Raw genomic sequence first — 15,122 nt, 5'->3', positions numbered from 1 at the left:
ATTCATATTCAGGGACACTTTGTTAGATTAGTTATGATGATAAATAAGGGCCATTCAAAGACACATTGGAAAATTTTTATCAACAAAGGGAACATAAAAGAAATTATCCATGACTGCAGTATTGTAATTGGGAGAAGAAAAAAAAAAAAAACTCCACTAAAAAGCAGCCAAAATCTGAATTGAACCCATTGGTAATCCTCAAAAACCAGTAATGAAACAAAATTACTATTAATTGAATAATTGAGCTCTCTTTAGTTGGTATCTAAATATTAAAGGAGAAAGGGATCTTAATGTAATAGTGTAAATCTTTGATCATTGTACTCATTTCCTGACCTTTTCAATATCTTAAATATCCAAGTATCAAGTTAGTATATTGGTCTAATTAATGGCCACAAGAAAGTTTGGTTGGTACTTAGAAAAGAACTATTGTTGTGTAATAATTTTGTGAGGCACAAGTCACTTTAGGGTTAGGACAAGTAAGTGACACGCTGGAATAGTCTCTTTTGATACTGTTAAATGAGCTTTCTCTGTACCTATGATTTTATTAGTGTAGGATATTACCAGTGAAGAGCAGCTTAGCACTTTACTTGAAACTTATAGTAGAAGGCTGCTTAAAGCTTCCACAGGTCATGGACCTAGACAGGATTATACATTCAACATGAGTCAGACATAGGACATGAATCCCAGGCTCCCAGGAACGAGGACAATCTATTTTCTATGATATCTCTGGTAGTTAAGAATAAGTATTTTCTCAAGACAATAAAAGGCTATAGGAAGACCAATAGTAAATTCTAGTAAAATAATTAGATAGAGAAGGTACTTAAAGTGATCTAATAAAATAATAGAACTTAATAGAATTTTTTTAAACACAATTTTCTTAGGTTCTATTCCATCACTGGTTATGTTATGTCATCTGGAAAAAAGTATTGTTCTCTGTATCTTGTGAAAGCATCTTATGTGATGGATACTTTTACAGATGAACAGCTTGGTTCCTAATACCCCATTCAAGCCCCTTAAATCGTTGTGATGTGGAAATGAGCTTGGGTTCTGAAGAGACGTGCCAGGTTAGCGGCATCTAAGGTTCCTTACCTAACAGCTTAGGTAATTTCAGAAAGGCTCATACCTACAAATTTGTTCCTTAAATGATAGATCCTTTTTTTTTTCCCTGGGGTTTTGGAGGAGAGGGTAGGAACAGCAATTCAGGAGAATTATTAAGAAAACCTGGAGGAGAAGGCAAGGTTTACCTTGGTAGAAGGAATAGCCATATTAGTGAAATAAAGAAAATAGGGCAAAGGGATACAATTAAACTGGCTTGGACAATTTTAATATCCTCGAGAAAAACAATGTAGCTTTTTAAATGTTGATCAGTAATGTATGACAAAGTTGTGAATTGTGGTTCTTGGCTTCTTTGAAAAAGTTTTTCAGGGGCAGCTAGGTGGTGCAGTGGATAGAGCACTGGCTCAATGAAGGTACTATGTAGTTCAAAAAACCTTCATACCTTTTTATATATCTTTTAAAAAATGTTTTATTGGTGCATTTTATATATATCATCACTTCCCAATGATTCCTGCTTCCTTCGTCATCCCATAGAACTCTCGTTTCTAATAAATATAGTTAAACCTCATTCCACATCTGTTGACCAGCACCTCTGTTGGGGACATGCTTTACCATTAAGTCTCCAGAAATCATATTTGGTCTCACTACATTTACCAGAGTTCTGAAATCTTTATTTGATACTTTTTTAAAGTTTTTGTTTACTCCATGGCCTTGGAGATGAATGAATAATAAAAAAAATATATATGTTAAAGCTTACTTTGCAAAGTACCATGTTTAGTGTTTGGTATACAAATAGAAAAGATAATTCCTGCTCTCAAAGTGTTTATATTCTGATAGGGAGAAGCAAAATGTAAAGAAGGCTTCTGTTTCAGTGCAGACGGAAAAGACCGATGATCCTGAGGATGGAGCTACAGCAAGGTGATGAGCCAGGCAGACCAAAGCCTGGTTGTGGGGCCTGGTTGTGGGGTTGGAAAGCAATCCAAGTTGGCAAGTGTATAAGGGAGAAATAATATGCCGTGTCATTTTTTTTTTTAAATATTTGGATTGATGAAACCTTACTTTGCGGTGCCAAGGACTTTGATGTGAGAAGTCTTTTCTGGGTCTTCAGTAACCATGACTGAGGATAAAGGACCTTGTCTCCACAGGAGGTGCAATACTTACTGCAAGAGAAACCGAGAGTGGTGATGGATCTTTAGAGCTTGGAATTCTGAGCTGCAGTGGGCCATACTAAATTTGCATTAACCAGTCAATGCATATTACCTGGCACATAGTAGGTGCTAGATAAATGTTTTTTGACTAAATCAGTGTATATGTACCAGCTTGACTAAAGAAGCAGGGTAAACCAGTGGAACAAAAATCCCTGTACTTTAAGGAGTGAGATTGGAGTTTGTGAGTAGTTCCAGCACTTCCAGCCTAGAGAACCCAAATTTAGGAAACAAAATTATATTCCTAGTGGATTCTGTAGGGTCGGAACACAATAATTTCAAAAATATATAAAACTACAAGTGGCTCATCAATATGCTATAGGTAGAACAATATGGTAGTAGCCAATAAAGGCTGTCAACTGTTCATATTCCTTCCCAGGGACTCCAGTAGTAAGACTATACTGGAAGCTGCTACTGATCATAAAGTTTTTGAATGGTTTTAAATTTAGATTAATAATAACTTTTGTTTTCACATCAGCCACGTATTCTACTGCACCTCTTTCTCCACTCTTCACTCCTCCAGATGGCCTCCTATAAAAGGTATTTTGGGGATTGGAACTCGATCTATGGTTTTACTGAGATTGGAAACTCCCCAGGTAAGAAAATTCCCTCTACCAGTGTATGTCCAAACCTTCCCTGAACTCGGTTTTAGAGTACCTAAGGTAATGTCAAACTCAAATAGAAACAACCAGCCATACATAAGGATCCCTGTGACAGCAGACTGACCTAGAAAGCCACATATTAATATCACCTATATTTTATTGCATTTTTGTTTTGTTAAATATGTCCCAGTTATATTTTAATCTTGTTCTGAGACACTCCAGAGTACTGTGAGCAGGCTGTTTGGCGTGTCTGGCCCAGAACAAAGAGAGATGAACTGGTTTGATGAGGATCTAAACAGCCAAAAGGAGGAGATTAAACTCAGGTCTTCTTTACATCAAGTACAGCTTCCTGTTAACCGCAGCAAGGAGCCTAATTTCCTGTCACAGAGGCCCTGGAGAGAAGTCAAGTATAAAACCAGAAATGGAGAAAGGAATCAGGTTATAAAGGTTTTTTTAAAAATCAAAAATCTTAAAAAGGCGAAAAGGAAACAACTAATTAAAACACAATAATGATTAGAGAGCAACAGTTTTTATTGTTTCAGTATTTTCTGGAGCCTCACAAACATTAAAATCCACAATGGGAATACACTTCATTTGTCGATCTGTAGTGTAACAGTACCTATGGCACAGCTTTCAAGGAGGAGAGTAATAGTCTATTTCTTGCTTTTCGGGCACCATTACTGAGATGACAGACAGACAGGTAAAGGCACCTCAGTGACTCTAGCAGTGAGCTCTTAGCAGGCATTCTAAAGAACTGATCTGATATTACTTTTTAGATGATTACTAAAAAAAAATTAGAAGCCATCCAGGTATCTAAAATCCCAACATCAATTAATCAGATTTCCTCAGTCTTTGACATGAAAAATCAAAAGATTGATAATTTGTACAGTCTTAGGAGTGCTGCCGAGAATCAAGAATGTTGCTAATGGAAAGGACTTTAGAGATGATCTAATCTCACCCACTCTGATTTTACAAATGAGCATTTAGGGTGTTTTTCCCCTACTCCGTACTGACCCCCAAATCAGTACGGAGTAGGGGAAAAACACCCTAGATTTGTGGGCCTCGGCTGATCCAGTATTAAATATCACCTCACCTGCTTAGACCTCAGCTCCCTGCACCTCAAGCTGAGGGACAGGTCTGGAAAACCTTCTGTGCCTTTTTCTTCTCTCAACATAGATAGACCTGGGTCCTACCCTGAGTCCAAAAGTGTTGCTCAAGACCACCCAGCTGGCAGAACTGAGTCTCTGTGCCAGGCAGCCTTAGAACTTGCTTCTGCCCAAAAGTCTTCCTGGCTGGAGGTCAGCTCTAGCTGCAGAGAAGTAAGAAGGCATGTACTGGGCTGCTGGAGGACTGCTAGGGAATAAGGTGGGGAATCCCAAGGCCCCTCCAGGAAGCGGCCCAGGGGGCCAAGTCGGAAGGCCATCAATGTAAAGCCAGAAGGCTTAAAACTGGAGACCATCGAGTCCGGCCCCCTTGTTTCACAGTAAGGGAAGCTGAGGGCACATGCCCAGGTTTGCACAGGGAGAGTGTACAGGGCAGAATTTGAACAAAGAGATTCTGGACTCCAAGTCCGGTACCGTGAGCAAGACATTTTTAGAGCCTCCTCATTGCGCCATCTTGCATACAGGAAAACTTTTGTTAATGAGGGTTGAACACCAAGAGTTCATAAAAAGCCACTGCCTGAAGCAGGGAATCCCACAACTCTTCCTTCCTTTCTCCTCCATTGGTCTCCATCAGGTTTCTATAGCGCACCACACTCTCAGAGGGAAAGAACACACGGGACTCTGCTTTCAACGTAGAGTCTAAGAGAAACTGCTGCACCACAGCCATGCCGCTAGTCCGCATAGACCCAAGCATCAAATCAAAGTGTTTCCCCACCACATTCCGGCTCATGCTCAACACCCGATGGTGGCCATCATGAGCAAACGTTTTATTTAATAAGGAATACAGCATGGCCTCCACGATGTGGAAGTGTAATGCAACTGGAAACAGAGCTGTCTGCTGAAGAGAAAATGTTCTTTTTTCCAAAACATAGAAATCTGCTTCAGGAATTTCTGAAACTACTGAAGAAATCTAAAAGCAAGGAAGAATCACTGAAATCAACAATTATTGGCGAGTCACTTTTTTCCTTCAGCACAGCATTATTTCCTAACAACACCTTGACTTTAGGAACTGTATATATTTGAGATAAAAAGACTAGGTTATCCATCAGTGCTGTTTGCACACTGTATTCTTTTTTAAAACTGGATTTTTATTCAGAGTTGCATCTAGAAATGGTACATTTATAATCAGCCTAAATTTTTATAAGTGGATTTATAAAAGAAAAACACCATAGGAGCTACAAGTCTGGATCATACTAGTCCTAACTCTGTCATTAACTAGCTCAAGAAAATATGGGCAAGTTCCTGAGTACAAGTCACTTCATGAATAGGATGTCAACTAAACAATATAATCATGGTTCTTATGCCAGTCTAAAATGGCTATTTATCAAATGTTTCTAAATCAATATTTGTTGACTTTGATTTTCTTTCTTTTTTTCTCAACAAGTGTTTTAAATTTTAATATTCTTTTTTTTTAAATTCTTTCTGAATTCTTTTTTTTTTTTTTTTTTGGCTGAGGTAATTGGGGTTAAATGGACTTGCCTAGAGTCGCACAGCCAGGAAGTGTTAAGTGTCTGAGGCCAGATTTGAACTCAGATCTTCCTAACTTTAGGGCTGGTGCTCTATTCACTACACCAACTAGCTGCCCCTTGCTTTCTGAATTCTTTCTCTCCCTCCCATTCCTTCCTTATCCACTGAGAAGGCAAAAGGTGTTAGATGTGAAATCATGCAAAACATTTCCATATGTTGCCAAAAAAAAAAAAGTAGGAAAAAATAGTGAAAACAATGCTTTGGTCTGCACTCAGAATGACCAGTTTTTCTCATCGTCTTAGGACAATGTATTGATCAGAATAGCTACGTCCTTCACAGTTGATTATCGTTATAACATTGCTGTAACTATGTGGAATGTTATGCTCACTTAATTTTGCATCAATTCATATAAATCTTTCCAGGTTTTTCCAGAACTATTCTCTTCATATTTCTTACTGCATAATAAATAGTATCCTATCACAATTAAATACCACAATTGATTCAGCCAATCCCCAACTGATAACATCCCCTCAATTTCCAATTCTTTGCCATCACAAAAAGTGCTACTATAAATATTTTTGTACAAAAATGTCGTTTTCCTTTTTCTTTGTTCTCTGCAATACAGACCTTACAGTATATACACATATTATTGCTGAGTCAAAAGATATGCAGTTTTATAGCTCTGTGCATCACTCTAAATTCTTCTTCAGAATGATTGGACATATTCATAAGCTCCACTTACAGTGAATTAGTGTTCCTACATCCCCTCTAGCATTTATTGTTTTCCTGTCTTAATAACCAACCTAGTGGGTGTGAGGTTTTAATTTTCCTTTCTCTAATTAGTAGTGACTTAAGAGCCTTTTTTCATGTAATTGTTAATAGCTTCTGAAAACTGACTGTTCATAATCTTTGACCAAGTGTTATTGGGGAAATGAGTCATATTTTTATAAATTCGATTCAGTTCCCTATATATCTGATAAATGAGACCTTTATCAGCAAAATCCACTGTAAAATTTTTTCCTCAGCTTTTTACCTTCTTTTTAATCTTGCCTACACTGATTTTGTTTGTACAAAAATGTTATTTTTGTTTATTTTCCCACTTAACAGTATTTTGTTTTTCCAATTACATGTAAAGATAGTTTTTAACATTCACTTGTTTTATTTTTTATTTTATTCTGACTTTTTATTTACAAAACATGCATGGGTAATTTTTCAACTTTGACCCTTGCAAAACCTTGTTTCAACTTTTCCCCTCCTTCCCTCCACCCCTTCCCCCAGATGGCAGGTAGTCCAATACATGTTGAATATGTTAAAATATATGCTTAACATTCATTTTTGTAAGATTTTGAGTTCCAAATTTTTTGTCTCTCCTTCCTTCCCCTTCCCCTCCCCTAAGATAGCAAGCAATCTGATGATATGTTATACATTTTAAAAACATTTTGATTGAATGAAATCAAAATTATCTATTTTACTTCCCTTGATCCTCTCTATCTCATTTGAAGCAGGGAATGATGCACCCTTATCCACAGATCTAAAAGGTAAAATTTTTCCATGCTCTCCTAATTTCTTTTTTTTTAAATAGGAAATATGGGACAAAACTAAGGACATCTGTGTCCTAATCCTCACTTTGCCAGCTCTTAATTTACAGGCAAAGTCACTTGCCTCTAATGGTAACAGGAAAAAACAACCACAAAGTGATTAGTAAGACTTATCTTATCCATCTCCTCCATTCAAAAGGAACAGTAAATAAAAATATGGAGGCTCTTTCAAAAGTTAAGACATGGATAACATGCCTGAAGTTAGGAAGATTTAGGAACATATGCCACCTTTAACTCTAAATGTGTGACCACAGCCAAATCAATTCACCTAAAATGGGATTTATTTTTCTCATCTGTAAAACAGGAATGACAGAACCTTCAGCTACTACTGTCATCAGACTGCTGTGGGGCTTAGACTAAATAACATACATAGAAAGCATGGTATACTTTAAAGTCTTGTGTAAATGTCAATTATCACAATATAAGGTGGTGAGGACATTTTGAAAAATTTACAATTTTATAATTTAGTACCATTTTTTCTTGTGCTCATTTATAAAAACTTTAGTCCCTACTAAATTGTAAAATTGCTATTTCTAGAGCCAACTATGAATGAAGATCCAAAGGGATGGAGGATCCAACCATTTAGGTGAAGACAAACATAAAAAAATTAGATGGAATCCAAGGACTGACTACGCTCTGCTGTGTCTTCACAATGTAGGGAAGAATAGGACAAAGAAGGCTTTGGGAGCTAGACTCTGGGAAAGACAACTTACCGTTTCCAGATACATAGATGGTCTATTTGTTTCTTTCATCAACTTAAATTTATTTCTTTGTTGCCAGCCAAGAACTGTTAGTCTGTTATCAAGATGAGTCCAGGCAATTTTTTCTTTGCCAAAAACAATAGATACAATACTATCAGCTTCCTAAAATAAATAAAAAAATATGGTTCAACTGCTAATATCCTTGAGGATCGTACACATTGTAAAAGATTCCCTTTCTACAGATGTCACACCTGAATCACCTTCTAAATGTCTAGTCTTTTGTTACTCACAAATAATATAGATAATATGCCAAGCATAAAAAGAAGTCATCATAACATTTCTAAGGCCTGAAAAGCACTACAATATAAGCTTTAGAATATGGTCATGCCTTGCCTCCAGAGATGCAACTGAAAGACACAAGATTGATATCCTTTCATTTCACTGTAGTAAGCCTTGGAATCGTATTCAGAAATAAAGGATAGGAACTAATTTTTCAATTGGTAGGAAGTAAAAGAACTAAATCTTGCTTTGGAAACAATACAAAAGTTCTACTGAGAAACAGGAGATATAAAAGAAAAGTTGCCTTTCTAACAGGTCTTGGGTGCTGACAGAATCAGTGGGTCCTGGCCTCTTTTAAGATCAGAACCTCTTTAATATCAAAACATTTCAAATGCCCACAAGTGATGGCAGGTATCCTTACCTATAAGGAACCAATTACTGAGAAGACATAGAGAAACTAAAAGAAACCCTTATGAATTTATATTTTATTAATCACAATTATATGCATATTTGAAAACCATATACAAAAATGTGCAAGGCATTGAATCTACAGAAAGTCCATGGGCTTATTGGAAAGTCAGGCTGTTAGCCTGTTTTTGTTTGTTAGCAATTCAGATAAACACAACAAGACTTAATTTGCACAGATCTGCAGACACTCTGCAGTAATGGCACAGCCATCAAGTTGGACACCACTGGGATAAATAATTCTTTAATGGTTTCTCTTTCAATGACTGTTTAATGTCTTTCCTGTTGGATCAACTCCAGGACCCTCCTAACCTGGTTCCATCCTGCATTATTCTTCTGCCTTCACGCTCCATTTCAGCGACAACTGTCCATCTCCTATCTATCTCTGTGATTTTGCCCAGGCTGTGGTTCACGTCTTCCTCACCTCTGCCTTTTAGAATCCTTAGCTATCAGCCAAAGCGACATCTACAGGAAATCTGTTATAGTCACAACACTTGCTAGTGCCCCTCCCCTAGGAATTACACTTCATGTATTTTATGTCTAATTTTCTACACACAAATGTAACTTTGCACAAGTCATATCCTCTCTAGGCCTGTTTTTCTATCTGTAATACAAAGGGTTTGGCTAAACTCTCTTGTGGCTTTAAATCTATGACTCTATGTTGTATTTACTCTATTAGAATATAAACGTAAGGACAGGCACAGTTTCTTTCTTTCTTTTATCCTTTTAGCATCATTCAGTGCTCTGAAATCTGGCCCTAATATACTTTAATAACTTAGTTTCTCAATACCCCTCTCGTAATACCTTGCCACTTTGTCCCAGCCACATTCTTTGAATCCTCTATTTGCCATCCTTTAAACAAGCTATTTTTATTTCTCACTCCCTTCTCATTTCCAAATCTTGCCTTTGCTTCAAGATCAAGGAAGCTTTCCCTGACTAATTAAGCTCACAGTTCTGTCTCACTTCCTGGCTCACTAATGACACTTAGTTTCTTAGTACTCAGCACATATTGCTAATGAATAGTTTATGGGTATATATTAAGTGCTTATGTATAAATCTTGGATCTCCAAATAGATCAAAAGCTCTTGAGGGCAGGGACAATTTTTTGTTTTTGTTTTTTTGAATCACCCATCACACTGATTTACATGGAAAAATTAAGACAGATTTTAAGAAACGGGCATACCTGAAGCTTCTTTCTTTCTATTACTGGTTTAACAACCTTTCCTAAAGACCGATTTTCTGGTACTATTTTCTCTTTTTTTTCCCTTTTCGATTCTGGCAGTAGAATTGAGTTACACACTTTTACTGTAATTTTAAACTGAAACAAAGGCACTTCCATTAAGCTTTTCAAGTCTTGAAAAGGTCCATACTTTTCCCTATGTTTTACAATGTTGACAGACTTCCTTCCTCGAAGAAATGTAAAAGCGGCAAGTTCATTCACAGATGCGGTGTTGAGCACGTGCAAAATAGCTGATTTCTGTTCAGAAGAGTAGAGGTCTTCCAACTTTTCCCCAGTGTCCTTTAAGCTGTCATCTGAGGAAGCTGAAACAAAGTCTGTTTTCTTCATTGGTGCTATGGATTTTCTCTGACAGCAGGAGAACAAAGGCTGGTACAAAGATGGACACATTGCAACCTGAAAATATTTCCACTTTCCTAAAATGGGAAAAAATAATTGAAATCATAGGATCATATATTTAAAGCCAAAAGTATTAAGAGTTTATCAAATCCAGGAGTTCTTAACCCAGAGTCTGTGAATTTAATTGTGATTTAAAATATATATATATCGATATTGAACCATACTTCAACATCTCATTTCTTTTGTAATCTCATGTTTTTTATTAAACATGACTCTGAGAAGGTTTGACCAGATTGCCATAGGGGTCCCTGACACAAAAAAAGGTCAAAAATTGCCTTCTTATCTTACGAATGATTAAAGACAAAACAGAGAATTTCAGGAATTTGCCCAAAGTCGCCCAGTAGCAACATTATAAATGGCAGGGCCAGACTTTGAGCCCTCTTAATCCAGATCTAGCATTCTTCTCACCAGATAACTACTCTGGTGTGTGGTCCCCTGCCACAAGTTCCTCTCTCCTTTCTCACTAGGTGGAGGCCCTAAACCTTATTTCCTTATCTAGTCATATATTTATTTTTGTGCACATGGTAGGGAGGAGAATCTGTTAAGTTAAATTTGATTCCCTCTAAAGAGCTTTATCTTCAATGCAAAACAACCTTGGACTGGGCAAGTCTGCTGAAAGGACCTACAGAGCCAAGAGAGTGGATTAGTGGCAGCCCCCGCCCCCACCTTCCCCTCTAAATGACTGGAAATCGCCTCAAATCAAATTTTGGAACAGCCTAGCCAACAAAAGTTAGAGCAAGACATTTTTCAGACATTTTCAAGGCAGTTTAAGAAAACTTTTAAAAGTCTATGCATTGGCATGATAATTGTATAAATATGTATGCATATGTTGGGTTTAACACATATTAGATTACTTGCCATCTAGGGAAGGGGGTCAGGGAAGGGGAGGAATTTGGAACACAAGCGTTTTTAAGAATCTGTGTTGAAAAATGATCCATGTGTATGTTTTGAAAATTAAAAGCTTTAATAATTTTAAAATTATTTAAAATAAATTTTTAAAAGGGTATGCATTGGGGTGGAATTGTCAGACATGTGGTAGTGGCAATAGAGGCAGCAGCAGAAGCTTTCCAAGTTCTCAACCCAGAGATGATGAAGGGATCAGATAACTAGTCAGAAAGAGAATACTGGGGACCCTCTGCTAGCACTGGATGAAGCCAGTGCTGATTGGCAATATGCAGTTCTGGGTCACAATTCCAGGGCAAAAAAAAAAAAAAAAAAAAGACACAAGAAAGCAGGGGCCCTAGTCACTGTTCCAAAACAATAAGGATCACTAGAACTTATAATTGCAGGCAGAGGCCTTTCCTGTGTAAAGACGAGAGTGCAAATCACATCATTCCCTAATCACAATACCCTGGAAGTACAAGCTGTGAAAATACCAGTATGAATGAGAAAACATGGCTTGGTTCAATGTCTCCATGTCAAATTCCCTGATTAGAGTCCAACTTTAACATAAAGTTAAAAGTAAAAAAATTATTCTGGAAAAATAAGCAAACAACAAAAAAAGAATCTGACTACAAAAAGCTATTATGGTGGCAAGGAAGACCAAAACACAAACTCAGAAGACTGTATCAATGTGAAAATAGCTACATAAAATGCCTTAAAGAAAAAAATATTAATTGGAACCAAACCCAATGAGAATTCCAAGAAGAGTTAAAGAAAAAATAATAAAGTAGAGGGAAAATTGGAAAATGAAGCAAGAATAATGCAAGAAAATTATGAAAAGAAAGTTAACTATTTGGTAAAAGAGCACCCCCCCCCCAATACTGAAGAAAGTAGCTTAAAATGCAAAATTGGCCAGATAGAAAAAGATACAAAAATTCACTGAAGAAAAGAACTCCTTAGAAAGCAGAACTGGCCAAATAGACAGAGTTATACAAATTCACTGAAGAATGTAATTCCTTAAAAATTAGAAATGGGCAAATGCAAGCTAATGATGAGACATCAGGAAACAATAAAACAAAGTCAAAAGAAGGCAAAAACAGAAAAAAAAATGTGACTTCTCATCAGAAAAACAACCAATCTGGAAAACAGAATAACTGAATTGCCTAAAAGACTCGATCAAAGAAAAAGGCTAGATATCATATTTCAAGAAATTATCAAGAAAAATTCCCTTGATATCTTAGAACCAAAGAGTAAACTAGAAATGGAAAGAATCTACCTGAAAGAGATCCCAAAATAAAAATTCCCGGAAATATTATAGCCAAATTCTTGAGCTGCCGGTGAAAGATATCATATTTCAAGAAATTATCAAGAAAATTCCCTTGATATCTTAGAACCAAAGAGTATACTAGAAATGGAAAGAATCTACCTGAAAGAGATCCCAAAATAAAAATTCCCGGAAATATTATAGCCAAATTCTTGAGTTGCCGGTGAAAGAGAAAATATTTCAAGCAGCCAGAAAGAAACAATTCAAATATCATAGAATCATAGTCAAGATCACACAAGATTTAGTGGCTTTCATGTTCAGGCCTTGGAATATCATATTCTAGAAGGCAAAGGAACTAGGATTACAACCATGAATTACCTACTCTGCAAAACTGAGTCTAATCCTTCAGAAGAAAAAATACTTAAAGAAATGGAGGATCTAGGCTATACTACGACATATTCAACATATATAGTACTGCTTGCCATCTTAGGGGAGGGGGTGGAGGGTGGGAGGGAAAAATCGGAACAGAAGTGAGTGCAAGGGATAATGTTATAAAAAAAAATTACCCTGGCATGGGTTATGTCAATAAAAAGTTATTAAAAAAAAAAAAAAGAAAAGAAAGAAATGGAGGACTTTCAGGCATTTCTGATTAAAAAAAAAAACAGCTGAAAAGAAAATGCAAACACAAGACTCAAGAAAGCATTGAAAGGTAAACACAAAAGAATAATCATAAGGTCAATAAAATTAAACTGTTTACATTCCTATTTGGGAATTTGATATATGAACTTCCAAGTACTTTATCATTACTAGATCAGTCAACAAGAGTTTAAACATGCCTAATTAAAAGTGATAGTCAGGGAAACTACATTATACTAAAAGATACCATATATAATGAAGAAATATTAAAAATTTTAATAGCAAATACTTCTTGATAAAATCCTCATTTCTTAAACGTGTGTATATATATATATATGCTGTATAAAGAACTGAATCGAATTTATAAAAATCAGAGCCATTCCCCAAATGATAAATGGTCAAATAAACAGGAAGTTTCAGAAAAAAATCAAGATATCTAGTCATATAAATACATATTCTAAATCACTATTGAATAAAGAAATACAAATTAAAACATCTCTGAGATACCACTTTATAATTACCAGAAATGACAAATGCTGGAGGGGAGGAGAGAAGCACAGGTACAACAGGACTTGTTGGAGGGAACTAACTCTCCGACCACTTTGGAAGACTATTTGGATTTAGACCCAAAAGACTATAAAAACTTATACCATTTCTACGTCTGTATCCAAAGAGATGAAAGAAAAAAGAAAGCAGCTTATATGCGCAAAAATATTTCTAGCAGCTTTTTTGTGCTATCGGAGAACTGGAAATTGAAGGGCTGCCCACCCACTGAGGAGCGGCTGAATAAGCTGTGGTGTAGGATTATGGGGGAAGGGAGCAGAGCAGGGGGCCACTGGCCCCGGTAACGGCACCGGCGTGTGATGATCAGTTGGGAAAGGCTGGGCTACTCTGATCACTACAAGGACGCAGGCGGCTCCAGGGGTCTTAGGAAGGAAAAAAAAAGGCTGCCCAGTTCCAGAGAAAGAATTGGTGAAGCCCAAGCGCGAACCTTAGTATGATTTTCTCACTTTTTTAATTTATTTTTTTTGTTTTATTTTGCCCTTTAAATGTGGCTACAACAGAAACGTTTTCTGTGACTTCATATGTATAATGGAAATATCGCGCGTCTTTTCCCTGGGTGGGGAGAGAGCGGGAAGCAGGGAAAGAATTTCCAACGTTTGTTGGAAAAGTAAAGGATAAAAATAAATAAATAGAAATGGGGGGGAGGGGAACGTGCAAACGCTCCACGTGGGGGGGGGGGAAGGAAAGTCAGAGAGGGGGAGGGGAAGGGAAGGGGGAGAGGGGGAGGGGAAGGGAAAGGGGAGAGGGGGAAGGGAAGGGAAAGAAGGGGGTCGGATCGTGGAGGTAAAGAGGAGGAAGGAGGGGCGGGGAAGGACCGAGGGAAGGAGAGGGAGCGCAGAGGGTGAGCATTCCTCGCCTGGGAGAAGAAAGGGGATTCACGCCCCTCTCGCTCTCGGGCCTGACGGCCAGCGGAGCGCACAAGAGCCTCAACAGGACGGACACAGCGTCGCCCGCAACGGGCCGAGGATCTTCTTACCTCCCGGGAACAGACGCAGGACGCCCGGGAAACTCATGTTGAAATCACCGCGTATCCAACCACGGGGCCTGACTTCCGGCGAAGTTGCGCCTTTAAAAGAGGACTTCCGGCGAAGTTGCTCCCTTAAAAGAGGACTTCCGGCTCTAGAGCTCTGCACGAACGTTCCGGCCTGCAGTCCGGTTCCGGGAGAGGAGCTGGGGAGGACTGGGCACTCTGGTGCACCCTGGCGGCCACTCTGGGGCAGGACAGGGGCGGGGCTTTCTCCCAAATCTGAAGCTACTTTGAGTAAACTAGTTTTTTAAGAACATCCAACCCCTCCCAGGTTATTTTTACCTTCTGAATCCAGTTCTCCCTGTGCAACAAGAAAACTGTTTGGATCTGCACACATGTATTGTATCCAAGATCTACTGTAACCTATTTAACATGTATAGGACGGCCTGCCATCTTTGGGGAGAGGGTGGAGGGAGGGAGGGGAAAAATCGGAACAGAAGTGAGTGCAAGGGATAATGTTGTAAAAAATTACCCTGGCATGGGTTCTGTCAATAAAAAGTTATTATAATTTTTTAAAAAAGTAAAATCAAGCTGCAAGACTTATGTCTGAGAAAATAAACATGATTTTCATACTCAA

At 37.7% G+C, this 15,122-nt stretch overlaps 1 protein-coding gene across 1 annotated transcript; it reads right to left on the bottom strand.

The window, feature by feature from the left end:
* Positions 1-3,376: 3,376 nt before the first annotated feature.
* Positions 3,377-14,603, bottom strand: TEFM (transcription elongation factor, mitochondrial). Its single transcript, XM_031967632.1, has 4 exons — positions 14,495-14,603; positions 9,720-10,189; positions 7,805-7,954; positions 3,377-4,936 (listed from the first exon to the last, which is right to left on the bottom strand). Exons 1-4 carry the CDS (start codon positions 14,529-14,531, stop codon positions 4,502-4,504), a joined length of 1,092 nt encoding a protein of 363 aa, XP_031823492.1. The 5' UTR covers positions 14,532-14,603; the 3' UTR covers positions 3,377-4,501.
* Between the last annotated feature and the right edge of the window lie 519 nt (positions 14,604-15,122).

This window comes from Sarcophilus harrisii, chromosome 4, assembly GCF_902635505.1.
Source record: "Sarcophilus harrisii chromosome 4, mSarHar1.11, whole genome shotgun sequence".
NCBI classification, from domain to species: domain Eukaryota; kingdom Metazoa; phylum Chordata; class Mammalia; order Dasyuromorphia; family Dasyuridae; genus Sarcophilus; species Sarcophilus harrisii.
Note: the sequence above shows the minus strand (reverse complement) of the source record. Positions and strands in the feature narration are given on the sequence as shown.

Coding starts and splice junctions, on each gene's coding strand:
- TEFM (XM_031967632.1), bottom strand. CDS start 14,531: ATGAGTTTCCCGGGCGTCCTGCGTCTGTTCCCGGGAG. Junction 7,955..9,719: donor TAGAAAGAAAGAAGCTTCAG/GTATGCCCGTTT, acceptor TATTTATTTTAG/GAAGCTGATAGTATTGTATC. Junction 4,937..7,804: donor CATCTATGTATCTGGAAACG/GTAAGTTGTCTT, acceptor CCTTGCTTTTAG/ATTTCTTCAGTAGTTTCAGA.